This window comes from Megalobrama amblycephala, linkage group LG9, assembly GCF_018812025.1.
Source record: "Megalobrama amblycephala isolate DHTTF-2021 linkage group LG9, ASM1881202v1, whole genome shotgun sequence".
NCBI classification, from domain to species: Eukaryota; Metazoa; Chordata; class Actinopteri; order Cypriniformes; family Xenocyprididae; genus Megalobrama; species Megalobrama amblycephala.
In genome coordinates, this window is record NC_063052.1 from 6,374,017 (window position 1) to 6,401,254 (window position 27,238).

General features: G+C 35.7%; 2 protein-coding genes across 2 annotated transcripts; one reads left to right on the top strand and one right to left on the bottom strand.

Moving 5' to 3' along the window:
- Window positions 1–541: 541 nt before the first annotated feature.
- On the top strand, window positions 542–3,662 carry rpl30 (ribosomal protein L30). Its single transcript, XM_048201370.1, has 5 exons — window positions 542–647; window positions 762–810; window positions 2,870–3,015; window positions 3,132–3,262; window positions 3,565–3,662. Exons 2-5 carry the CDS (start codon window positions 790–792, stop codon window positions 3,615–3,617), a joined length of 351 nt encoding a protein of 116 aa, XP_048057327.1. The 5' UTR covers window positions 542–647; window positions 762–789; the 3' UTR covers window positions 3,618–3,662.
- A 6,737-nt stretch (window positions 3,663–10,399) lies between these two features.
- laptm4b (lysosomal protein transmembrane 4 beta) lies at window positions 10,400–26,953 on the bottom strand. Its single transcript, XM_048201371.1, has 7 exons — window positions 26,659–26,953; window positions 23,567–23,684; window positions 20,606–20,679; window positions 20,255–20,377; window positions 20,075–20,173; window positions 19,255–19,350; window positions 10,400–13,046 (listed from the first exon to the last, which is right to left on the bottom strand). The coding sequence occupies exons 1-7, from the start codon at window positions 26,749–26,751 to the stop codon at window positions 12,972–12,974; spliced, it is 678 nt and encodes a 225-aa protein (XP_048057328.1). The 5' UTR covers window positions 26,752–26,953; the 3' UTR covers window positions 10,400–12,971.
- Between the last annotated feature and the right edge of the window lie 285 nt (window positions 26,954–27,238).

The window sequence follows — 27,238 nt, forward strand, 5'->3', positions numbered from 1 at the left end:
TATATATATACACTTCATTCTCATCCAGTAGGCTACATCAAACAACTGGAAAAGTCATGAGGCCTACGAATATTGTTGTGGACAATGAGGAGCCTTGGAGTCAAAAGATTGTGAACCACTGGCTACACCAAATATTCTCTGACTAGAATTGAAGATGTACTTAAATACAATTTCAACTTCTGTGAACAAGAAAGCATTGAAAACATCCAGAATTTGTGCCATGTTTAATATTCTTCCTTAATATGTTTGTTTCTTTATTTTTGTGCCCTCTTCTTTTCTTTTCTTTTTTCTTTGTTTTCTCTTCTTCTCTCTTCTCTAATTTTTAGGATTATTGTTCAATAGATTTAATTAAGTTTCTTACATATTTCTTCTGTTTACTATTGAACCATAATTTCTTTTTGTTTGAAAGATTGTTTGTATTTCTCGTATGTAGCGACTTGTTCTGTTTGTTAATATTGCAATAAAAAAAAAAAAAAAAAAAAAAAAAAAAAAAAAAGATTCTCTGACTACACGTCCCAGAGTGACACTGTTTTGAGATCTGTGGTCTCGAGGCTTCGCGTTCTCGCGATGGGGGCGCGTGAGGTTTACGCGCGCGGTGCACGCTGGGAAGTCCTTTCTCTACGAGGCCATCTTGGTGTGATCAGGAGGTGAGCGCGGCTCTGTTGGAAATTATTAAAATATTCCTTTTAAAAGTTCCATGAAAAGTACGAACGCATAATTTTGAAAGTGTAGATTTTGATTTATCGCTCCTTTGTATTCAGGTTGGCCAGATCGGACTAATCAGGAAAAATGGTGGCCGCAAAGAAAACGGTGAGTGAAGCGCGATGCTGCGCGTGCCGGAGAACTTCACGTGGAAGCTCCTTACAGGCCTGCTTATATATAAACGACATGTTTTCATGCACATATACTGATAAATGTGATTGTTACGCAGTTGAAGTGTTTTAGACATCATATTGTGCGAGTGTTTATCTCTGATCTGTTGTGTGGGCTGAATGTGAGCTAGTTGTCGAAAGGCGCAGATGCTTGTCAGGATATTTCTAGTTCAGGAAATAACTTTTATATAATAAACATATTAATAATAATAATTTACTAAGTATCTCCAGAAAACGTGGTACCGAAAGCACAGATCTATCAGACAAACGCTTATTTTTCGTAAAATAAAGGCGTATTTAATAAATAATCACGTCCTAATGTACAATAAATGTACTATGGGATCAATATTTATGAAGTATCAGTGAGATACAGTATTGAATTATAGCTGTCTGTGAAACAGACATGATATACATGGTGTACATGTGACCATAAGTACACTGACAGAAGTTATCTTCATAGTGCGAATGGTTTTTAATTGCTTAAGAAATGTAATTGTGTTAAATACTGATAGGCAAGATCAATACACATTATTCACACCTCGGTTGAAGAAATGACTGATAATTCTCATTTTAAACATTTGATATGTTAGTCATGTTGACATATTTGTGACTAAACTTTATTTCAAAGTCATTGCAAAGCTTTTTTCAAATTTTTTAGGTGAAAGACAACAAATGAAGCCTAAAACAGAATGACATTCCACATCTTTAATCATTTTTACATCAGTGCGAAGAAACTGTATATAGAATAATTAAAACTATATAGAGAGTGTTTGTTAATTAGGTATATATGCACATAAATATACACATAAATCAATAATGGGTGACGATGCTCGGGAGGTAAAAGAGAATCAGTCAGCAGATTAAATTTGAAAGGATAGGTTATAAATGGTTGAGAACCAGAGCTGCCATTCTGAGTCTATCTTAAAGGGATAGATCACCCAAGAATGTTAATTTGCTGTTAATTTCCTCTACCTCAGTCTTTTTCTTCATTAGAATTGTAAAGATGATTTTGAGCTGAAACTGTGGTCCTTGGTGAGTCCTATAATGCAAATCAATTGGTGCTGTCGCTGTCAAAAAACATATAGATCCAAAACAAAATGAATGCCCTTGGCTCCTGACAATACATGGAAGTCTTAAGCGAAACGATCAGTCTGTGCAAGAAACTGAACATTATTTACAACATTATTACCTGTAATCCACAGCCTCAGCAAACGTTTCTGAGTGCGTTCATGACAGTCTGGAGCGCGAGCTTCCTGTCGCATTATGACGTATGCACTGGAGCTCAAACTCTGGGCATCTGTGAAAAGTCAATCTTCCCGTCTGAGATTGTGGAAGCGAACATAATCATAATTTTTATTTTTAGGAACGGTTTGCCAAGGCTTGGTATGCTTCTTGCACAGACTGATCTTTCACTACATAAGACCTCAGTGTATCGCCAGGAGCCACAGGTGTTAAATTTTGTTTTGCCTGTATGTTTTTTTTGTTTGTTTGTTTGTTTTACTCACTCTTAAAGTGACGGTAGCCATTGATTTGCATTGTATGAATCTCAAAGAACCACGGTTTCAGCTTTACGTTTCTACTGAGGAAAAAAAAAAAGATGCCTACATCTTGGATGGCCTGAGGGGGAGTAAATTAACAGCAAATTTTAATTTTTGGATGAACTATCTCTTTAACCTTTCCAGCTTCAGAAAGTAAATGGTATCAACAAGCCATTGTGAAATACTTAGTGGTTTGGTGGACTTGCAGAGAAATAAAATTCATTGACTAGCTAATAAAGAAGTAAAGACTAGTATATCTGTTTGGAAAAAAAAATGTTTTAAAGTCAAATTGCAATAGTTTTGCACACATCTACCTTGGTTTTAACTATTTTGGGCATAGTCTCAAAATAGTTATTCCAATTTTGAAGCCTTGAACAGGAAAAAATATCAAAGCTTATTTCTTGACATTCTGTGCTGTTGGCTTATTTATAGTTTTGTTCCATATCTTCATCTTTACAGAAAAAGTCCTTGGAGTCCATCAACTCCAGACTGCAGCTCGTGATGAAGAGCGGTAAATACGTTCTCGGATACAAGCAGTCTCAGAAAATGATTCGCCAAGGAAAAGCCAAGCTGGTAATCCTGGCCAACAACTGTCCTGCTCTGAGGTGTGTGCCTTTTAGCTGTTTGAATATTTCTGCCACCATGCAAGTAGCCTGACCTCTTAGACAATAGTTTTGTGAGGGTTGAGGATAATTTTAATGATTCATGATATTTTTTCCAGGAAATCTGAGATTGAGTACTACGCTATGTTGGCCAAAACCGGAGTCCATCATTACAGTGGAAACAACATTGAGCTCGGTACAGCCTGTGGTAAATACTACAGGGTGTGCACATTGGCCATCATTGACCCTGGTGTGTATTCATGCATCAGTTCTTCTCACTGGCTGAACTGATGTGATCTTATACCTTTTTTGGAGTGTAACTTTCCCTGTTAACTGAATCATACTGTAATGTTACTTTTAGACTAGTAGGTCATTTATATGTCAAGGTCGATAAGATTTAAAAGGTTGCTGGTATGTTTTGCACTATTTGGTTTCAGAAGTAGAAATCTAGATGGTCTTAGACATCATCTGAATGAATACTAATGTTCTGTAACGGTGTGTCAAGTTTAAATGCATTGTTCAGTAAGTAATGCCGTTCTCTTGTGTTCACAGGCGATTCTGACATCATCAGAAGCATGCCAGACCAGCAGCAGGGGGAGAAGTAGAGCCATTTCCACCAGATCTTTATAAATAAAATTGGTTGAAACGGTCATTGTGGTTTTTGGTTATTTTTGTCTCAGTTATTGTTCAGGCTTGAAGTGTTTAATGGATAAACTGCATGAGAAACAGAAGGTGACAGAAGTTTTTTCATCTGTTAATCTTTGATAATGTTGAGAAATGGAATATGCATCCCACTTTTTTTTTTTTTTGTTTACTCACTATGATTCAGTTATTCATGGTTTTGTTGTTTATTAAAGAATGATCACCTTTTTGAAATCCTGGATATGCTTTTTGGGATCTACTTGGCAGATTTTTTAAACAGTCTTAACATTATCAAAACTGTAAGTGCAGTTATAACTATTTGCTGGAACGTCAGAACTTTATTGCATGTCTGCAAAATGTAGTTCCTCACCCAAAACATTTAATTCATGCTTCAAATATACAAGAATGTCAGGTTTTTTTGTTTTTTTTCTATCTGAAACCTCTTGTGGATCATACGGATACTTTCAACCATAGGTAAAAATTTACTAGGAAAAGTCAATATTGCAACACAAAAAATATATGAAAAATGTTTATACAGCACATTTATTTTTCTAGAAATGTGCTACATGTAAACTGAAAATACACTCTTATGTCTTCCTTAACACCACCACACATTCTTGTATATTGTCCTGATGGTCTTCCATGACAAGCAATTGAATTTGTGACATTTCTACAAAAATAAATGTACTGTATAAATACAAATGTACTGCTATAGCTGTTGCTGTTTAGGGTTGTGATGTTCCTCCAAGTTCAAAAATGTCTGTGTTTGTGCTGGGCAAAGTTCCTATATAATATTACAAACTTGATTGGTAAGATTGTGATTCCTATTTCATGACAATGGCAGGCCATTTGCCAATTCAGCAGACATTACAAATATTCCATGTCAGATATTTATGGAATATACATGTATGTCAGAGATTTTCATAAATGATTATTTTGCATGTTAAGGCTTACACGATAGAATATTTAGAAGTTATGAAGAGTTTGACAATTTCACTGAGAATCAAAAAGCCATGTGTATTTAGTTATTGTGCAAATTGTAGTCTGTTACATAATCTTTTGCACACGTGCCGAAACACATGCATTTTACTTGAATCAGTTAGAAATTCAAATCTGATGTGAACAAGATCTGATCTTATTGTTTTGATTTAAAAAAAAAAAAAAAAAGAATTGAGCCAAAGTGACAGAAGAACTAACAAAACGCTACACACGCTCACGCCTTTAAAATGTAATAGTTTACCACTAGAGGGCGCAATATCTAATGGATTTTATCCTCAGTTCTCCAGATGAAGCAGAACTTGGGGTGCTTTACAACGCTTTTGTGAGCAGAATACAAATCTTTGCTTTTGGTTTGAAAATGTCTGTAGTCCGAACAGTCCTGAAAAATAAAAAAATATATATACAGACTTGGACAAAATTGTTGGTACTCTTGATAAATATGATCAAAGATGACTGTAAAAATAAATTTTGCTAATTGCTAAAAATCTAATCTAATCACATTATGAAATACATTTTTTTTCTCCAAAAGACGTTGGCCACAATTATTGGCACCCCTAGAATTTTTTTGAGTAAAATATCTCTGAAGTATATTCCCATTCATATAGAATTTTTTTTAGCACACTAGGGTGATCATGAGCATGAAATTGTCCAGCCATGACTTCTTGTTCCTCAGGAGTATAAACATGAGGAGAAACAAAGGCCAAATTCCTGTAATCATTCATCACAATGAGAAAAACCAAAGAATATAGTTCTGATGTGCAGCATAAGATTGTTGAGCTTCACAAAATAGAAAGTGGCTGTAAGAAAATAGCTAAAGCATTGAAAATCCCCATTTCCTCCATCAGGGCAATAATTAAGAAGTTTCAGTCAACTAAAGATGTTACAATTCTGCCTGGAAGAGGACGTGTGTCTAAATCATCCTAATGTGAAGTGAGGAGGAAAGTTTGAGTGGACAAAGACTCTCCAAGAATCACAGCTGGAGAATTGCAGAGATTAGTTGAGTCTCGAGTCTCAGAAAGCCTAAAAAAAATGGTCAAACAGCACCTACATCCCCACAAGGTTTTCAAGAAAAATCCTCTGCTCTCATCCAGAAACATTATCCAGCATATTCAGTTGTCAGACAAGACTGGAACTTCAAACGGGACCGGCTTCTATGGTCAGATGAAACTAAAACAAGTGGTTTTTGGCAGCAAACTCACCAGATGGGTTTGGTGCACACATGGATAAAAAGTACCCCATGCCCACAGTTAAATATAACACTGTTTTAGAACTTTTTTTTAAAAGATGTAATATAAGTCTAAGGTGTCCCCTGAATGTGTCTGTGAAGTTGCAGCTCAAAATACCCCATAGATTTTTTTTAATTCATTTTTTTAACTGCCTATTTTGAGGCATCATTAGAAATGAGCCGATTCAGGGTGTGTGGCCCTTTAAATCTCGTGCTTCACGCCCACGGAGCTCGCGCTTGCCTTAAACAACATAAAAAAGGTTCAAACAGCTAATATAACCCTCAAAATGGATCTTTACAAAGTATTCGTCATGCAGCATGTCTAATCGCGTAAGTACAGTGTTTATTTTGATGTTTACATTGATTCTGAATGAATTTGAGGCTGTGCTCCATGGCTAACGGCTAATGCTACACTGTTGGAGAGATTTATAAAGAATGAAGTTGTGTTTATGCATTATACAGACTGCAAGTGTTTAAAAATGAAAATAGCGACGGCTCTTGTCTCCGTGAATACAGTAAGAAACGATGGTAACTTTAACCACATTTAACAGTACATTAGCAACATGCTAACGAAACATTTAGAGAGACAATTTACAAATATCACTAAAAATATCATGTAATCATGACTCATGTTAGTTATTATTGCTCCATCTGCCATTTTTTGCTATTGTTCTTGCTTGCTTACCTAGTCTGATGATTCAGCTGTGCACATCCAGACGTTCTGCCCTTGTCTAATGCCTTTCATCCAGACATTAATACTGGCTGCCCTTGTGTAATGCCTCAATCATGGGCTGGCATATGCAAATATTGGGGGCGTACATATTAATGATCCCGACTGTTACGTAACAGTCGGTGTTATGTTGAGATTCGCCTGTTCTTCGTAGGTCTTTTAAACAAATGAGATTTATATAAGAAGGAGGAAACAATGGAGTTTGAGACTCACTGTATGTCTTTTCCATGTACTGAACTCTTGTTATTTAACTATGCTGAGGTGAATTCAATTTTTGAATCTAGGGCACCTTTAATGTTGTGGGCTAATTTTTCTGCTGGAGGTCCTGGACATCTTCTTCAGATACATGGCATCATGGATTCTATCAAATACCAACAGATAAAAAAATCAAAACCTGATCGCTTCTGCTAGAAATCCAATAATGGGCCGTGGTTGGATCGTCCATCAGGACGATGATCCAAAACAAACATCAAAAATGTGTCACTGAGCACAAAATGAAGCTTCTGCCATGGCCATCCCAGTCCCCTGACCTGAACCCTAAAGAAAATGAGTGGAGTGAACTGAAGAGAAAAAGCACCAACATGGAGCTGGGAATCTGAAGGATCTGGAGAGATTCTGCATGAAGGAATGGTCTCTGATCTCTCCTCAGGTGTTCTCCAAACTCATCAGGCATTATAGAAAACGACTGAGAGCTGTTATCTTGGCAAAATGAGGTTGCAAAAAGTATTGAATAAAAGGGTGCCAATAATTGTGGCCAACATGTTTTGGAGAAAAACTTTTGTTTCATAATCTGATTTTCCCCCCACTTTCAATTCTTTTCCTTTAATGAAAGGTTAGATTTTTGCTAATTTAATGAATTAAAGATCAAAAGGATAAACAATGCATATTTATTTTTACAGTCATTTTTGATCATATTTATCAAGGGTACCAACCATTTTATCCACGTCTGTATATATAAAATCGTGGATATTCAATTATGTTCTGCAGTCTTAAAATATTTTCGAAATGTTGTTGATGTAACTGAAAAATAAGTTGTATAATGGCATTTTAAATCACTACCAAAGCACTTTTGCTGGTGTTTTTTTCCAATCTAATCTTGAATGGCACAGATTTAAATAATAATAATAATAATAATAATAATAATAATATATTAATTATGTAAAATAAGAAGCTGGCAGATTTGTCCTTTAAAGATTTAGAGATAAAATATTTGATTTGCTTCATTCCACAGTTAACAGAATTTAACCCCAAACAATATGCCAATTAGAAACATTTTTAAACTTCATGGTGCAGTGATGTCATTGCAATGGTGGCTATCATGGACTTTGGATTGGGTGTGATTTTCCAACATGTGAGCAATAAAGTAAGGACAGTTTTTGTAATCGTCATGGATTTTCAGGATAATTTGTCCATTGTGAGTTCGCAGAACTGAAACAGTGCAAACATGTGAAAATAAGTGAGTATGGGATCACTTTATTTTAAATTTTGTCTTTTATGTTTCCAATTACATATTTACATATTCCCCAATGCCCTTGATATTCTACATGAAGGCAATATTGTAAGCTGTGAGGCTGACACATTAGAAACGTGCTGCTGCAATGACATACTTTTTCCTAAGGATTTTCAGACCAAAATAAAAATCTGACAGGCCTAAAGCGCTTGAGCAGAGAAAACATCAAAGGCTCTCCTCAGTGAAGTGATTGCCCTAGTTTCCTCAGTCACGTGCAGTCAGTTTGAAGTCTAATTCTTAAATACCCTCACAGATAAATATAATCACCCTCAACTGAGCTTGTTCAGTGAGCTTGCAAAAATAAAAAAAAAACAGTGCTTCAGAAAAGATCTCAGGCTGTGTTTTTAGTTTTATATACACACACTGGATAGCATCCTTGTAATCCAGAACCATTAAAAATAGGTCAGTGGATGAAGTGTATATATTGTAAATTCTTATAGTCAAATTAATCTAAAACCCTGACATAGTTCTGCTCAGGCAGAAATAAAAGGTGAATCTGTCTTTTCTGGTCAAGCAAGGTACACTTTCAGATTTCAGTCATTATCACACCAACAAATACTGAAATACTGGTCAGTAATAATGAATAACAATGAATAGGCGAATATAATTAATATATACTTAATAAAGAACTGTTATTGTATACTTAAAACGTTTTTAAACAATTTACTTAAAGGTGCCCTAGAACTTTTTTTTAAAAGATGTAATATAAGTCTAAGGTGTCCCCTGAATGTGTCTGTGAAGTTTCAGCTCAAAATACCCCATAGATTTTTTTTAATTAATTTTTTTAACTGCCTATTTTGGGGCATAATTAGAAACGAGCCGATTTCAGGTTGCGGCCCCTTTAAATCGCGCGCTCTCCGCCCCCTCCCGAGCTCTCGACTCTATCACAGCAAAAACAAATTTAACACAGCTAATATAACCCTCAAAATGTTCAAAGTGTTCGTCATGCATACTGAATGCATGCGTCGGATTATGTGAGTATTGTATTTATTTGGGTGTTTACATTTGATATTGAATGAGTTTGAGGCTATGCTCTGTGGCTAACGGCTAACACTACACTGTTGGAGAGATTTATAAAGAATGAAGTTGTGTTTATGAATTATACAGACTGCAAGTGTTTAAAAATGAAAATAACGACGGCTCTTGTCTCCGTGAATACAGTAAGAAACAATGGTAACTTTAACCACATTTAACAGTACATTAGCAAAATGCTAACGAAACATTTAGAAAGACAATTCACAAATATCACTAAAAATATCATGTTATCATGGATCATGTCAGTTATTATTGCTCCGTCTGCCATTTTTCGCTGTTTTCCTTGCTTGCTTACCTAGTCTGATGATTCAGCTGTGCACATCCAGACGTTCTGCCCTTGTTTAATACTAACTGTCCTTGTGTAATGCCTCAATCATGGGCTGGCATATGCAAATATTGGGGCGTACACCCCGACTGTTACATAACAGTCGGTGTTATGTTGAGATTCGCCTGTTTTCCGGAGGTCTTTTAAACAAAGGAGATTTATATAAGGAGGAAACAATGGAGTTTGAAACTCACTGTATGTCTTTTCCATGTACTGAACTCTTGTTATTTAACTATGCCAATATAAATTCAATTTTTAATTCTAGGGCACCTTTAAAAGGTGCAATATGTAAATTTTATAGCGGCATCTAGCGGTGAGGTTGCGAACTGCAACTAGCGGCGCGCACCCCTCCATTTCGGAGAAGCTACGGTGGCCGTCTGGCCGACACAAGACAAAGATGTCGTCATCTGAGACAGCAGAGAGTAGCCTGTGTGAAGCAATGAGGTTTCTTCTTACTTCTAACAAAGAACGGTCTCTGCTTCTAATAAACCAGACCACTACTTCTACTGCTACTAATTCGTGCGTATTCAATGTAGTGACAATGCAAGCTGCCTCTAAAAACACAAACGGTTTAGAAGAAGAAGAACAACATAGTGACTAAACACACTCTGTAGAGTGTTTGTCCGTTTAGGGCTGCTGTAGAAACATGCCGGCAGAGATAGAAATGGCTCATTCTAAGGCATAATGAACATAAAAACATAATGGTTCATTATATAAGGTCTTTATGCACCACTGAAAACATAGTTATGTTTATTATATTGCATTTCTGTCAATAGATCCTTCCAAATTTTACACATTGCACCTTTACTTAATTACAATTTACTTGTGTATGTGTGTTTGTATGTATATAACCTAATATATAATAAAAGTATTAATCCTATTGTTTATTCATCTGCATAATAAAGAGATACTCAGCCATAATGAAGCATTACTGTAATATTTTATTGTTTAGAAATAAGACATAAGCCAGTGTCAACCCAATACATGATGTGTAACAAGACAAAGACAAACAATCACAGGCATTCTACCTACTGACAAACATTGTTCTGGGTTTCTGAGAATTGATTTTTGTGATAATCATTTAATTTTCATGAGAAATATTGTGAGAATAATACAATTTACAGGTCACATTTGATACCAAAAGCAATATTCCAAATACACAGAATATTCTGAAAGTTGTGTTTCACGAAAAACATTGCTTATTTGAAGCTGAACTGAAGATGAAAGTCTACGCTCAGAACAATGAAAGGAAATGGCTACATCTATCAATCTCTAATACGTTCGTTAATGCTTCTATACCTAATGTTACCATGATGAATAAATGCAAGTACATAGACATTGTGAGCTATGGATACATGTTACAAAATACCCTTGCATAGCCACTTTATATAAAAATGTTCCCAATAACAGAAGCTACTTTAAACTAGAAGATGTCTGAGGGAGATGCCATGTCGTTTGAACTAAGCTAGATGCTAATCTATTGTCGGCAGTCACGTCCTTTACTTTTCATTTGTCACAAATTACTGATTAACACACCGTTCATCACAGACAATAACATGAATGAATAATATTCATATGTGCAAAAACATTGCAGTCTGTAGCCACAGATTGTAACCTAGTGATAATGAAAGAAATGTTATACAACTACTCTGAACAGGACAAATTCAACAAAATGATCTCCTTACACATAATTCTCATTTATGCATTTGAGCACTTCCCTTGTCGAAAAGCAAAAATCAAGGCATGTACAATGGAAGTGAATAGGGCCAATTTTTGTAGGATTTAAAAGTAGAAATGTGAAGCTTCTAATCTTATGAAAGACATTAATATTTCTGTTAAAACTTGTATATTGAGTGGTAAAAATGTTTTAATCATTCAATTTAGCATTTTAGGCATTACATGTCATGACGACGAAGTTGAAAAACTGGATATAACTTTACATAGAAAGATTAAGTGATTTTTTTCACACCAAAATCAACACAGAACGTTTACGGATGGCCCAATTCACTTCTATTCTAAGTGCCTCACTGTAAAGATGTGGTCACATTACTGAAATTTCAGCAAAATTTCATAGGCAAAAGGTCCATTGTCTATTGTCAATAGTGTAACGATGCATAAAACACAGCTCACACAGAAGTCACTTTCAAACCAAGTAGCTTTCTGTTCATCAATGCAGCAAATTCACATTACCAATTTAAACTTGTTGCGAAATTTGTGTAAGGAAATCTTTCACCATTACAATCATGTGGATTCCTATTGAAACGGTAAATGTGACCAAATCTTAACCCAGATTTTTTCTTTTCTTTTTTTTTTTAATAAAACGAGTGACAAGTCCTTTAATCTGATGTATACGGAGCCCCTAAAGGGACATGGTGATGGAAAAAATATAATTCAGTGCTTCTGCATTCTCTCCCCCTGCATTCATTCGCAAAACCTTTGCATTATCTACCAAAACGTTTTCTTGCAAAAATTTCGCCAGTGAACGCAAATTTTCTGGGGGGAATCGCAAACATTTTGCAAGCGAACGCAAAGTTTCTCTGGAGATCGCAAACATTTTGCAAGTGAACGCAAATTTTCTGGGGGGGAATCGCAAACATTTTGCAAGTGAACGCATAGTTTCTCTGGGGAACGCAAAAGCATTGGCATATAATTTTTCCTGCCATCTCATATTTTTTTCCATCACCACGTCCCTTTAGGAGCTCCGTAGAAGTCAGATCCCCCACGACGCATGAAACACAGTCAACAGAATCTTTAAAAAGTTTCAAATCTACTTGACTTCTCATCTAAATAAGAGTGATCACGTATATTAAGTGTATACAGCTTTGAAACTGTTCACAAGCAGCAGGAACAACCGTCCTTGCGACATCTAATTAATGATTAGCAATAGATTTGTTGAAAGACAATATTAACAAATGACTGCATTGTGTATAAAGGAAGACTTGAAAGATTTCACTTTGTTAGATAAAATTATGTAGCTTTGCTTGTTATTTTTATTTTTATTTTTTTTTACAACTAATTTAGTTAATATTCTGAACCAGAATTCAAATTTCATTTCGTACAGTACAACGAAATTAAAGTGAAAATGCCGGCTTCTTACATTCAGTATATTTCTAGGTAATTCCCATTTGAAAAGTGCTCTTACGTAACTCCCGTGTTTATCATGCACGCTGCATTCAAATCTCAGGTATATCAGTAGACGACAACACTACTGAGTAGTTCACAGTATTAAAAAGGCCAGTGCCACACATAATCGCCGAAAGTGCAAATCAGATTGGAGCTGACACACAGCATTGGGTTGCCAGGACAGCTGGGCAGCCTTGTCGAGGGAAGGGCGTCTCAAAGTCATACTGCTGCCTCCAGAGAGGAGAGGAGAGAGGAGACTTACGTCACACAGCGACAAACAGGAGACCGGGGCAACGGAATGGGCTACTGTGACAAGATTGTTTCTTTGGAGAAGGTTTGGGAGCAGCGTAGTAAAAGAGTGGTGCGATTCTCAAGCCGAAACGTACTGGGGAGGGGGATCCTTCGGTGGAATGCTGATCGCCTCTTCGTAGGGTGGAAGTAGTACCTGAAATGAAAGCAGTAACATATTAGTAAATGCTTTTCTTATACTATAAGTTTCCCCTTTATACTATATTTTTAGACGAATCATGACACAAAAAAAGAAAACAAAAGAACAGCTGTAGTTTAAGCTGTAGCAGTTAGCAATGTTTGTGAATGAATATTAGCTTGCTGCTAACTGAATATTGTGTGGTTTATACTATAAACTGCCAAAATAGTATGTAAAATAAAGCACATTATGCAAAATAAAAAGTTTTAAAGAGTATTAAGCTATACATTTGTCATATAACTATAATAATTCTTCTTTTGGTAAAAAAAAAAAAAACGTTTATTGTTTTAATTAATGTTTTCATGCATGTTTTAATTCAATTTTTTGCATAATGTTTAAATTGCATAAACTTGCATAATGAGTCAAGGAAGAAGTTCAAGAACTGATGTCTGACACTACTTCTGGTTTATTTAGGGTGTTCACACCATGGTTCACACTTGTCATGTTTGGTTCGATTAAAACGAACCCTGGTGCGATTGCTCGGTTAGTGCGGTTCATTTGAACATATGTGAACGCTGCCATCCGAACCCTGGTGCGCACCAAACAAGCGGACCGAGACCGCTGAAAAGATGGGTCTCGGTCCGCTTCCAAACGAACTCTGGTGCGGTTCGAATGATATATGAACGCAACACGGACCAAAGACATGTAACCGAACCAAAAACAGGAAGACGAGACCCTAAAATGGACAGAATCCTCACGCATGTCGGTTTTTCTCGTCATAGACGCGAGTTTATCACAGGCATCAGACGCGCGTATCCACGCAGCAGATCGTTTGTGTGTGTGACGGAGGGATTCTCGCCGCTGTTTTGACTACTTTACACATTTTATAAGCTCTTCACGAGTTCCCAGCTGGCCAAAATACCATCACATGCAGGCTACGGACAGCTACGCACACACAACGGGCGCATTTACCTCAGAAAACAGCACTGTTTTGGATGTTCGGTAAGTTCCGTCTCAAAATAGGCAATACGTCATAAAATCCGACCAATCACGTTGTGAATGTATCCCTATGTCTGAAGGTTCGGTATCTTTTGGTTCGGTGATAAAATTGCCAATCTGAACGCTAATCGGACCAGGACTAAATGGGTTTTTTTTTCCTTCTTTGGTCCGGACCAAATGAACCAAACGAACCGAACTACAAGTGTGAACGCACCCTTAGGGTGCTTTCACACCTGCCTCATTTAGTTCGGTTGAATCGTACCAGAGTTCGTTTCCCCCTTTGGTGCGGTTCGTTTGGGCAGGTGTGAAAGCAGCAATCGCACTCGGGTGCGCACCAAAAGCGGACCAAACAAGCGTACCGAGACCTGCTTGAAGAGGTGGTCTCGGTACGCTTTCAAACGAACTCTGGAGCGGTTCGCTTGAGATGTGAAAGCAATCCGACCCAGTTAACGGACCAACGAACCAAATGATGTCATAATTCATAACGGGAAATTTGATATAAAAAGCGGTAGTGTCTGATTCTGTGAGTGAGCATATTATTTACCATAGCTGAAAACCAACGAGCGCCTCTGTTGTGTATTTGCACTTCTCCGTGCGAGAATGCTGTCCCGACAAAGCCTTTCCCCGCTCTGCTTCATTATAAAATGTATATGGTCTCTCTCGACACACTGACAACAGTTCGCCTACTACTAGACAGCGCTGGGAAACCAGAGACGGACCGAGAGAGAAAGAGAGAGAGGGCGTTTGAATTTGCCGCAGCATTAATATATGTAGTATAATTTAAAAGCGGGAAAGACGGCTACATTTATAAAGTGTTTGCGTGTGTCTCGACAGTTACAAATAAAGCCACAATAAACTCATGGAGCGAACTTGTCAATCATTATTTTGATGGATGACGCAGAGAAAATTCTGACCAATAAGAGGACAGTTTTACTCGCATGTGACTTGCCTAACGCATTTTGGTACGCTTTGAAATGTTGCTATGTGAAAGCGAACCGAACCAAGAAAAAAAAAGCAACATTGTAACAAATGTAGTCCCTGTTTCGGAAAAAAACAAGCGATCCATAGGTGTGAAAACACCCTTAGTCACATTGGACATGGTAAAGTTCAGGGTATTGCACTGTGGAATGCATATTTTGGTAAATGTAGTAGGTCATCTGTACGAAGCGCCGCACATGGGGGGAAAATCAAGATATCATGGTAACGTATTAAGAATTTGTTTTCCACGACTTAATTTGTTCCCATTAAATCATGATTTAACTAAATTAAAACAAGGGAACATATTAGTACAATGTGGCCACGACTGAACTAAAACAAGGAAAAAAAATAATAAATGTGTGTCCATGAATTAATAAGTCATGTCGACAAATTCTTAATTTGTGGCCGCTATATCTATTTTTTGCCTCCATGTCATGTTTGGTGCTCCATACATCTGGGTATTTCTGAAAGAAATTGTACATACTGCATGTAGTATACATTCTATATACTAAAGAAATAGTAAGAGTAGCACCGTAGTATGTATTCTGAAAATAGCCATTGAGTTATGGTGCTCATGTGGAAGATGCAGGTTCGAATTCTGCTCGCGTCATGCCCAAAACGTCTTTCAACTTTATCTCTTCATAATTCATAAAGTTTTCTCTCTACTGTCTCTTGTTACATTGCTAGCCATTTGTAAACCACGGCCGCATCACACATAAAACTAAAGCATTTTCAAGAGGGTCCCCTTCACCTTAAATTTAAATACTATATAAAAAAAAATTATACTCCCCATGTAGAAAGACCAACCAAAGCCACATTCTTCGTTTAGGAACTGTTATGAAAAGGTGAGCTAATTAGTAATATGGTCATGAATGCCCTGAGGGGATCGCATTCTCACCTTGTCAGGATGGCTGGAATGCGTCAACCGAGCGGATATCAAATGAACTAAACAAGTGTGGACAGTTATGTAACAGCCTGCAGCTGAATAGTGAAAAAGCCCTATGCTTCTCAATGGCCTTTTATTTCTATTCTTTCGGTCTCTTTTTAAAGCATCTGACCACTCATTATGCTGCAAGGTCATCTGCGGAATTCAGCTGAATGACCCGGGCAATCCAATTAGTGTGATCACCCACCCCAAAAAATACAAATATTTTTATACTTGATTACATACATACAGATAAAATGTATATCTTGAATGCACTGAAAGTCACTTTAGATAAAAGCGTCTGTCAAATGCATTAAATGTAACTCTTCGTATATGTGAGTTGTCAGTGACTGGGGGGCTGTGAGGGTCAACAGAGCAGCAGGACAGATAGACAGAAGCAGTAAGATGGGATTACTTCTGGCAGACTGTACTGGATTAGAGGCAGTACAAACACAGTGCCCTCTCTAATGCCCTCCATAAACACTGACTCAACAATATGGAGGGCATGAGGAGAGCGTCATCATTCATGATCCTGCTGTGATGCACATCAGAACATCCCCTATAGCTGTGCAAAGATAAACTATAGCGGACTACATGACACTTCTACTACTGAATTATGTGTTGGATTAAGAAATGAGAACTGGTTGATTTTATTCATTTCTGTTAATGGTTCATGACCATTTAATTTTTTTTGCTGACAAATATGCAGCATGACAGGTCTAGCCTGATTTGTGAATGAATGACTTGTTGTGTGGAGTGTTATTTTAGTTTTATTATAGTTTTGAATTTGACTATATTTTATATTTTTGCTTTTGCTTTTGAATTTACTTTTATGTTAATTTTAATAATTTTATGTGCTATTGTCCTTTTATTAGATAGTTGATGTTTTTTTTTTTTTTTTAAATTGCTATTTAGGTTTAATTTATATTTATTTCAGTTTTGGCTTCTTTTTTTTTCAAATGTGAACCTTGATGTCTGAATTTAGATGTTACCAAATAATATTGTTATTATTCAGTATTTTGTTTATAAAAATATAAACATCAATTAGTTGGCTAAATCGTCTGCAGGCTTTACTAAGTCGTTCCCTCGATTTCTAAATCATGTGCACGATTCACTTATTTGTTCCCTCGATTTACTAAATCGTGCGCACGACTTACTAATTCGTTCCCTCCATTTGCTAAATTGTGCACACAATTCACTTATTCGTTCCCTTGATTTATAAATTGTGTGCACGACTTACTAATTTGTTCCCTCCATTTGCTACTTATTTATTCCCTCTATTTACTAAATTGTACGCATGACTTACTAATTCGTCCCTCGATTTACTAAATTGTACACACAATTTACTTATTCATTCCCTCTATTTACTAAATTGTACGCATGACTTACTAATTTGTTCCCTCGATTTACTAAATTGTACACACGATTCACTTATTCCTTCCCTCGATTTACTAAATTGTGCACACAATTTACTTATTCATTCCCTCTATTTACTAAATTGTGCGCATGACTTACTAAATTAGTTCCCTTGATTTACTAAATTGTGCACACAATTTACTTATTCGTTCACTATTTACTAAATTGTGCGCATGACTTACTAATTCGTTCCCTCGATTTACTAAATTGTGCGCATGACTTACTAATTCGTTCCCTCGATTTACTAAATTGTGCGCATGACTTACTAATTCGTTCTCTCGATTTACTAAATTGTATGCATGACTTACTAGTTCGTTCCCTCGATTTACTAAATTGTGCGCATGACTTACTAATTCGTTCCCTCGATTTACTAAATTGTGCACACAATTCACTTATTCGTTCCCTCTATTTACTAAATTGTACACACGATTCACTTATTCGTTCCCTCGATTTACTAAATTGTGCGCATGACTTACTAATTCGTTCTCTCGATTTACTAAATTGTATGCATGACTTACTAGTTTGTTCCCTTTATTTACTAAATTGTACGCATGACTTACTAATTCGTTCCCTCGATTTACTAAATTGTGCGCACAATTCACTTATTCGTTCCCTCGATTTACTAAATTGTGCGCATGACTTACTAATTCGTTCCCTCTATTTACTAAATTGTACACACGATTCACTTATTCGTTCCCTCGATTTACTAAATTGTACGCATGACTTACTAGTTCGTTCCCTCTATTTACTAAATTGTACACACGATTCACTTATTCGTTCCCTCGATTTACTAAATTGTGCGCATGACTTACTAGTTCGTTCCCTCAATTTACTAAATTGTGCGCATGACTTACTAGTTCGTTCCCTCGATTTACTAAATTGTGCGCATGACTTACTAATTCGTTCCCTCGATTTACTAAATTGTGCGCACAATTCACTTATTCGTTCCCTCTATTTACTAAATTGTACACACGATTCACTTATTCGTTCCCTCGATTTACTAAATTGTGCGCATGACTTACTAATTCGTTCCCTCGATTTACTAAATTGTGCGCATGACTTACTAATTCGTTCCCTCGATTTACTAAATTGTGCGCACGATTCACTTATTCGTTCCCTCTATTTACTAAATTGTACACACGATTCACTTATTCGTTCCCTCGATTAACTAAATTGTGCGCATGACTTACTAATTCGTTCCCTCTATTTACTAAATTGTGCACACGATTTACTGTTTCGTTTCCTCAATTTGCTAAATCGTGCACACGATTTAGTAAATCGAGGGAATGAATAAGTGAATCTTGTGCACGATTTACTTTTTTTCCTGCATGTCATGTGAGGCCTCCGTAAGAATCTGAAAATATATGGTCAAACTCCTTAGGACTCCCATCCCTAATTACACTACCACTCAAAAGTTTTGGGTCGTAAGATTTTTGATCATTTTTGAAAAGTCTCTTATGCTGCATTCATCTGATTAAAAACACAGTAAAAGCAGTAATACTGTGAAATATTATTACAATTTAAAATATCTTTTAAAATAAAATAGCTTTCTGTTTGAATATATTATTATAATATATTATTATTTCCCGGAGCCATTACCCCAGTCTTTTTATTAATGTTGAATACATTGTGCTGCTAAACATTTTTGTGGAAACCATGAAACATTTTTTTCTCAGGACTCTTGATTAATAGAAAGTTCAAAAGAACAGCATTTATTTGAAATAGAAATCTTTTGTAACACTGTAAAGGTATTTAATGCTGCTTTTGATCAATTTAATGCATCACTGCAGAATAAAAGAGTTACCAACCCCCAACTTTTGAATGGTAGTTTATGTGTGTTCATTATGGAAACATCTGCAAATGTCAATGTAAAAAAACAGTGTACATTCAAATAAACACTTGACTTACTGTAGTGTCATTTGTGGTGACATAAACCAAGACCTCTGTAGTGCTTCTTCCACTGACGTATCTGTAGCAGTTCCAGACGCAGGCAATAAGGTAAGCCTAAAGAGAAAGAACAGCCGTTGATGCTAAATAAAACACCAACAAAAATCAAGTGCATATGGCTTAGCAATAAAATAATGAGCCACAGATACAGTCCCTCGTCTACATTATTTAATTTACAGCTGGTATAAAAAATATATAACAAGAACATATGGGACAAATAACATAAAAACTAGTCACCTTTCTTTTTCCCATTTTTAATCATAACCCTTTAGCTATATTTGCAGCTATCTTTGAGGAATTGCAAAATGAATACAATGTCTAAATAATCTAAAAACTCAAACCAAAATATCTGATTTTACTTTTCAAAAAATTCAACCATCTGTAAAATGTACAGTCTGAACTCCCCCATTTACCCATTTACTACTAAATTAAATGATATTAATTCTCAGAGGAATTCAGATTGATTTAGACAGATCACAATGTAATAAACAACCTATTAAGACTGTCATGCATACAACAGCATGGGAGGCAAGCTAAAAGGTTAATTTTAGCACACTGTGTTTATCCCAGCAGAGTAATCTGCCTCTCTCTAATGCGCGCAGGCTGTCATAAAGCGATTTGTATCACATCTGAAGTCTACTGGAAAAGTCAGGCTTCTAGAAGGACAACAGTGTTTGTCTGAAGCAGTCAGGTTCACTAGTCATCTTACAGGCTACTGTGCATCACATCCAGCTATAGTGAACCAAAAATGAACTGGCAAAGTACAGTTGTTTCACATTACCTTAAAGGCTAAGATGCATCCGACAAAGAGAAGCACTGCTAATACTAGGCACATGTTGTTTGTGGACATCAAGTCTTCTTTGTATGGAAAGGTCCCAGGCTGTTAAAACATAAAGGGACATTGAGTCAATAACGGAATGATACTTTCAATATCAAAAATTCAAAGTCATGAGATCCTTACCAACTGCTGAAGATAGTCCTGTATAGTGTTGGGGTAAACAACAACACTTATTGCTACCAGAGTGTTAAGAGCAAAGTCAAAGAGCTGGTAGCAGAAGAAAGGAATGATCCATGCAGCATGTTGCTAAAAGAAAAGAAAGAAATCTTTTTAATACTCTGCACAAACTAATGAATATTCATTTAGCAGAATGATGACAAACAGATTGAGTTTTATTTAATGAGCTTCAAATGATCTTTAAATCTCATTTACTCACCCTAATGTTTGAGCTCAATGCAATAAAGAAAGTCTTATGGGTTTTGAACAACATAATGGTGAGTAAATGATGGGAGATCTTTAAGTAAATTGTCAAACCTTATATGCACCATAGGTTGCCATTCCACAAATCAAAATCATCAGCAATGAGATTGCAGCAGCGATGCACATGTCTGTGGAGGAAAGACAAACGACATCAGATCTGCACAAGGAATATTGAGTTTAACGGCCAATATGTACCATCTAGGATTGTTTTAAACAAAAGTGTTACTGAATTTAGCTGTTTCGTTGTGTTAATGTTAATTAAACATAAATATTATAGTAATGCAAAGTTAGAGATTACCTCCTTGTAAGCTCGTAGTATCAGTTCATAGAGAAATTCTTGTCTAATTTAAAATGTACTCAAAATGATATATATCTATCTAATAAAAAAAAGACTTAAATTGGCATTTACTCAAATGTAGATTTATTCAGGCAATCAAATAAAATCCAAATCAAGACCGAACTGAATGAAGAAGACTTTGCGAATCAGAATCAAATAAAATTTAAATTGTATTGAAACAAATTGAGACTTTGTTAATCAGAATTCAATAAAATCAGACAATTTTTGTCAATGCTCAAAGCTATTAACAAACCGGAAATTACATATATGTAAATTATAGTGAATTTTGTTATTATGCATTGAAATTGAAATAGATCTAATTGTAAAAAATGTTATTATGCATTGAAATTTTTATGAAAATACATTGAAATATATTAGAGATGCACAATATATCGGCCACCATATCGGTATCGGCCGATAAATGTTCATTTTTAATGTTATCGTTATCGCCCCAATAAGAAAATTTGGCCGATATATTAAAGCCGATAAATCCTGGATAATTTCCTTCAGCTGAGACACTTCGAATGTGCACTGTTCACCATGATGGTTTTGAACTGCTTGAAATATGATTGAACTCACTTCAAAAAGGAAAATACAGTTAAATACAACGTACAGCGCAAGACTGTCATATAGACTACATAAAATTATAATGAGAACATTGTAATTGTGCTTGGGACATGGCTTTTAATGGTGAAACTTTAGTTTTTGTAATCAGGCTCTCAAAAACTATATAAAAATTTGGATTTAGATTTATCGGCCAATTTATCGGTTATCGGCTTTCAAATATAAATAATTATCGGTTATCGGTATCGGCCAAACTTTTCATATCGGTTCATCCCTAAAATATATCTATGTAAATTGTAATGAATTTTGTTATTAAACATCAAAATATCTGTGAAAAAGACTTAAAAATTTACTTTTTAATTATAAATAAATGAATTAATTAAAATGATTATAAATATACATATAATCTGTTGGTAAACCATTCTGACCATGAATAGTCATGCTGACATTCTGAATGATTCATTTATAAACAAACTTACTAATTTATCAGAAAAGGCTGGAGACTGACATATGAGCCAGTAACATTGTCTGCCTAAGTTAAAATTTTAGTAGTTCAGCCTATTGCTCACAAGACGTTACAGGAACTCATGAACTAGTTACCTTACCTACTATCTATAGTGCTGTGTTTCCAAAACAACCACCAGACTCTCATTGTCTCCAAAACACACGCGTATCTCATATTATTGAGAAATACAAGTTTTACAGATAATAATACAGCCTAGTAAGCACATAGTGGAGGAAAACAAGTAAACTAACTTCTCTAGTTTCTAGAATGGGGATGTTTGAAGACACTGAAAACAGGGAGATTTCTGGACTTAGGGAATGTCTTATATTATCATTGAACTATTAAGTTTTCTTACATTTTCAACTTCCTTTAGTGTGTAATGTTGCTGTTTGAGCATAAAAAACGTCTGCAAAAAAGCACAAAGTCCCCTCCAAAGTGTTGTTCTTTTTATCAGTAAACACTGTTTCTGAACTTCCTGAAACGCCTCGATTGTTGTCTTGGGTTTTCTTCTGGGATTGTACATGACATAATATTACTCATTTAAATAATTCCCGCATATGTAAATAAGGGGGCGAGGCCTGGTTGAGTTGCATTAGTAGTGTGTTGCAACTCTTATTTGGTAAGGGGCGTGACATTTCCGAAACACTTGAACGGTTGACCAATCACAACACACTGGTCCAGCCGACCAATCAGAGCACAGAGCACTTTTCGGAAGGAGGGGCTTCATAGAGACAGGAACTAAACAGTGTTACTTAGTCTCAGCCACAGACGTCATGGCCATGGACCGTTAGCTAAATGTCTGATGTATAAGGCAAACAAAATGTGAAACACTTCTGAAATTTCAAAGTCGTCATCTAATTTGTTGAATTTGAAACATGTTGAAATATGTACAGGATTTCCAGAAAACATGTGTGTCGCGTTCTTTAACGGTCGGCCTGGAAACGGTCCGCTATGCAAGACTAAGCGTTACTGACAGACTAGGAATAGAGGTGCTGCAACAATGTGAAATATGTGTAAAATAAGCTGATTTTTGAACATTCAAGCATGAAAACCTATTCTAGTAGACCCCAAAAACAAAAATCAAGACTTTGTTAAAGGTCATAACATGGCCTCTTCAATTATTCAGTTCACTCAACGGCTAATATTACAGAGTTTCTCTAATCTCTGACACTTCTGAATTAGACGCTGTAACTATCAAATTAATTTGAGCTGCTCATGCTCTCAGTACTGTAAGAATATCGAGAGCACTGGTGCTGGACTTTGAAATAGCTCCCTCCACATAATCCCCTCCATATGTTAAAGTACACTCAACCGTACACTCTGTCTACTTCAGCGCCCTATTACAAAACAGGCTTCATATAACAGAGGCCACATGCAAAGCAGCCCGAACCAATTACAAGGAATCATAGTTTGAATCCTGCTGATGAGAGTCAGTTTTAATCAAAGTCACCAGAGCCAGAATCTATAGCCACACAGACAGCAGTGCTTATACCAACAGGAAATACGATAGCAGTCTTTGAGTTCTTGCTGAACTTAAAAAAGTTGATGCTGATCTATTTGTTCATACTGGAATTTAATGACTATGGGAGATTAAATGACTCAAACGTACTTGCATCGTCCATGACGTCCAAATCCGTGCCGAGTTCGGAGCTGGTGAGGTGGTAGTGGTACTGGACTGGGTCATTGAGAGCCGACAACAGGATTAACAAAACCACTGCATTGATGAGCTGAAAAGGACAGAGATTTTTTTTTAACAATATAGATGTTTAGATCATTTATTTTTTTAGGTGAAAGAAAACAGAATCAACTGGAAACAGGAATTTTATGTTTTAAGGTATAAATTGCTTGGATTAATACCAGTATTCTAAATAAACAGAGTTTATTGTTCAGTTTATTATTAGGCATTTGGATATTTTAAAGGTGCCATCGAACGTTTTTTTACAAGATGTAATATAAGTCTAAGGTGTCCCCTGAATGTGTCTGTGAAGTTTCAGCTCAAAATACCCCATAGATTTTTTTTAAATAATTTTTTTAACTGCCTATTTTGAGGCATAATTAGAAATGCGGCGATCCAGGGCTGCTGCCCCTTTAATTGCTCGCGCTCTCCGCCCCCCCAGAGCTCTCGACTATATCATTCCATAAACAAAGTTCACACAGCTAATATAACCCTCAAAATGGATCTTTACAAAGTGTTCATCATGCAGCATGTCTAATCGCGTAAGTATGGTATTTATTTGGATTTTCATTTCATTTGATTCTGAATGAGTTTGATAGTGCTCCGTGGCTAACGGCTAATGCTACACTGTTAGAGAGATTTATAAAGAATAAAGTTGTGTTTATGCATTATACAGACTGCAAGTTTTTACAAATGAAAATAGCAACGGCTCTTGTCTCCGTGAATACAGTAATAAACGATGGTAACTTTAACCACATTTAACAGCACATTAGCAACATGCTAACGAAACATTTAGAAAGACAATTTACAAATATCACTAAAAATATCATGATATCATGGATCATGTCAGTTATTATTGCTCCATCTGCCATTTTTCGCTATTGTCCTTGCTTGCTTACCTAGTCTGATGATTCAGCTGTGCACAGATCCAGACGTTAATACTGGCTGCCCTTGTCTAATGCCTTTCATAATGTTGGGAACATTAGCTGGCATATGCAAATATTGGGGGCGTACACCCTGACTGTTACGTAACAGTCGGTGTTATAGATTCGCCTGTTCTTCGGAGGTCTTTTAAACAAATGAGATTTATATAAGAAGGAGGAAACAATGGAGTTTGAGACTCACTGTATGTCATTTCCATGTACTGAACTCTTGTTATGCAACTATGCCGAGGTAAATTCAATTTTCAATTCGATGGCACCTTTAATATATATATGGGTCAATGACGTGGCGCAAATTTTTTTGTGTCCATATGGTTTAATTAAATTTAAAAGGGTCAAAATTTCAAAATAAATTAGCAAATTACTTGCATACATTCTCTTTTTTGAGGACCAAGTCTGTTTTAATTCATTTTGAGAGAATAGTTGGAGGATGATTGCAAAAATGTCAATGTGGTGTAACCGTAAAAACTTAGTACCAAATACTTGATCTTGTTTAAAAAAGGTGAAATTAAAAAACACTTGAAAATAGTTCCAAATAGTAGGGTAGTTTATATTACATCTTTAATCAGCATCATAAACTAGGGATATTTGACTAAATTGGCCCCTGTAACAGAAAGGCTTGTAACCGGTTACACCATTTGACATTTCAATTTAAAATCAAATTTGATTGGCATTATCATGGACACCTTTGTAAGCACATGGCCTTGGAGGGAATATTTTAAAAAGTTAATACTCATGTCACATGGTCTTCTTGCACAATTTGGACAAAATGGCTCCTTGAAAGGTGGTTACACCACCTTGACACTTCAGAAATTTGATTTGACTCACATGATTCCCCAAATTAATTATAATATCCAGAACAATGGTGTTCCATTTACTTTAATTTTCTGAGAATTTCTTTATTGAGAATTTCACCTTTTTTAAACAAGATGAATTATTTGGTACAGTTTTTACAGTTACACCACATTGACGTTTTTGCAGTCATCCCCCAAATATTCTCTAAAAATGAATTAAAATCAGACATTTTTGACTTTGTCCTCAAAAAAGAGAATGTATACAAGTAATTTGCAAATGTAATTCGAAATTTTAACCCTTTTAAAATTAACTAAACCATATGGACACAAAAAATAGTCACATACATACATACATACATATATAATAATATATATATACATACATATATATATATATATATATATATATATATATATATATATATATATATATATATATATATATATATAGTGTATATGTATGTGTGTGTAATTAAAATCTACTAGACCTGAAATATTTCACAGTGCTGACTTTGCAGACCAAACAAATGACCCATCAACCATATTATGCTATTATCTCTACATTTATATTGAAAATGAAATTAATCTGTGACACACATTTCCTTTATCCTCACTCATTGTCTCTGATAATGTTTTGTCTGTGGAAGTATTTTCCTGTCTGTGTCAATAAACCTCACTGTAGTTTTTAGGTTAATGAATTCTGTTGTTCCTTGCAATGCAGAAGAAACTGGAGGTGACCAGAATATTCCACTGGTGTTTATTAGTATCTCCTATGTTTAGGTCTTTAGACAGAGTTCAATAAGACAACTTTCTTTACTAACAGTTTCAAGCATAAGATTAAGGATTATTTTTCTATTTATACTATGTAAATGAGCTCTGGTTTCTAAAACAAGCCACAACTATGAGAAAGCACGACATCCTGGGAGTAAATACGCGTTGTTAATCATTATTTCATCTTCTCTTTCACATTGTATTTCTTTTTCATATTCTGTCAGCAGTGCTGCTCTATGGCTTTAGCACAATAACATTGTGGGGAGTCATATATGTGCGTGCAGAATTTTGAACATCAAGCATTTAGGGTGCCCAAAAATGCTGTCTAGATGGATAACACGCAATATTTTTAGACAACGACCATTTTTAATCATGTTAGAAAAGGCATTTAATTCTAATTCTGCAAATAGTTATAATTTAACGTTACTAATAATATTCAAAAATAGTTTATGCTGGTTATATATAGCCTATATGTATATAAAAAACTATGTTATTTAAAATAAGAGTTGTCTTGACTCACCATATACCAGATGCCCAGGATAATGGTGCCCGTCCGTACATGACAACACAGGCAGCAGCTGGTCGTGTACCATCTGTCCCACGGCGAAATCATCTTTCCGTCCAAAAACAGCACGACTAGTACATGTGTGTCTTTTTAGCTTATAATATATTTTTGTTTTTATATAATTCGATGGATTTTGAGAGCTGCAGTTCACCGTCGCAGCATTCGGTCGCCGTTAAATCCTGAGTTGTTTCCGTTTCCCGTTACCGTCCCGTTTGTTCCCTACCGCTGCATTAATCCAGCTCATCTCCGCACCACGTGACTTGAGGGGGATTTGGTGTGACGTCAGGGGCTCGCTGGTGCAATTCGCTGTCAAAATTTTAAGATTTAAGGTTTAAGATGATGTAAACATTTAGACAGAAACAATTAATTGAACACAATTTGAACAATATTGTCATAATACCAGCTAAATTTAAGTAAAATAAATAGGTCTAATAAACAAAAATAATTTATGAAACAGTAAAAATGTAAAGATTTTGACCAACACATACTTTAATAAATTTAGAACATTTCAAACATTATTAAAAAAAATTGATTT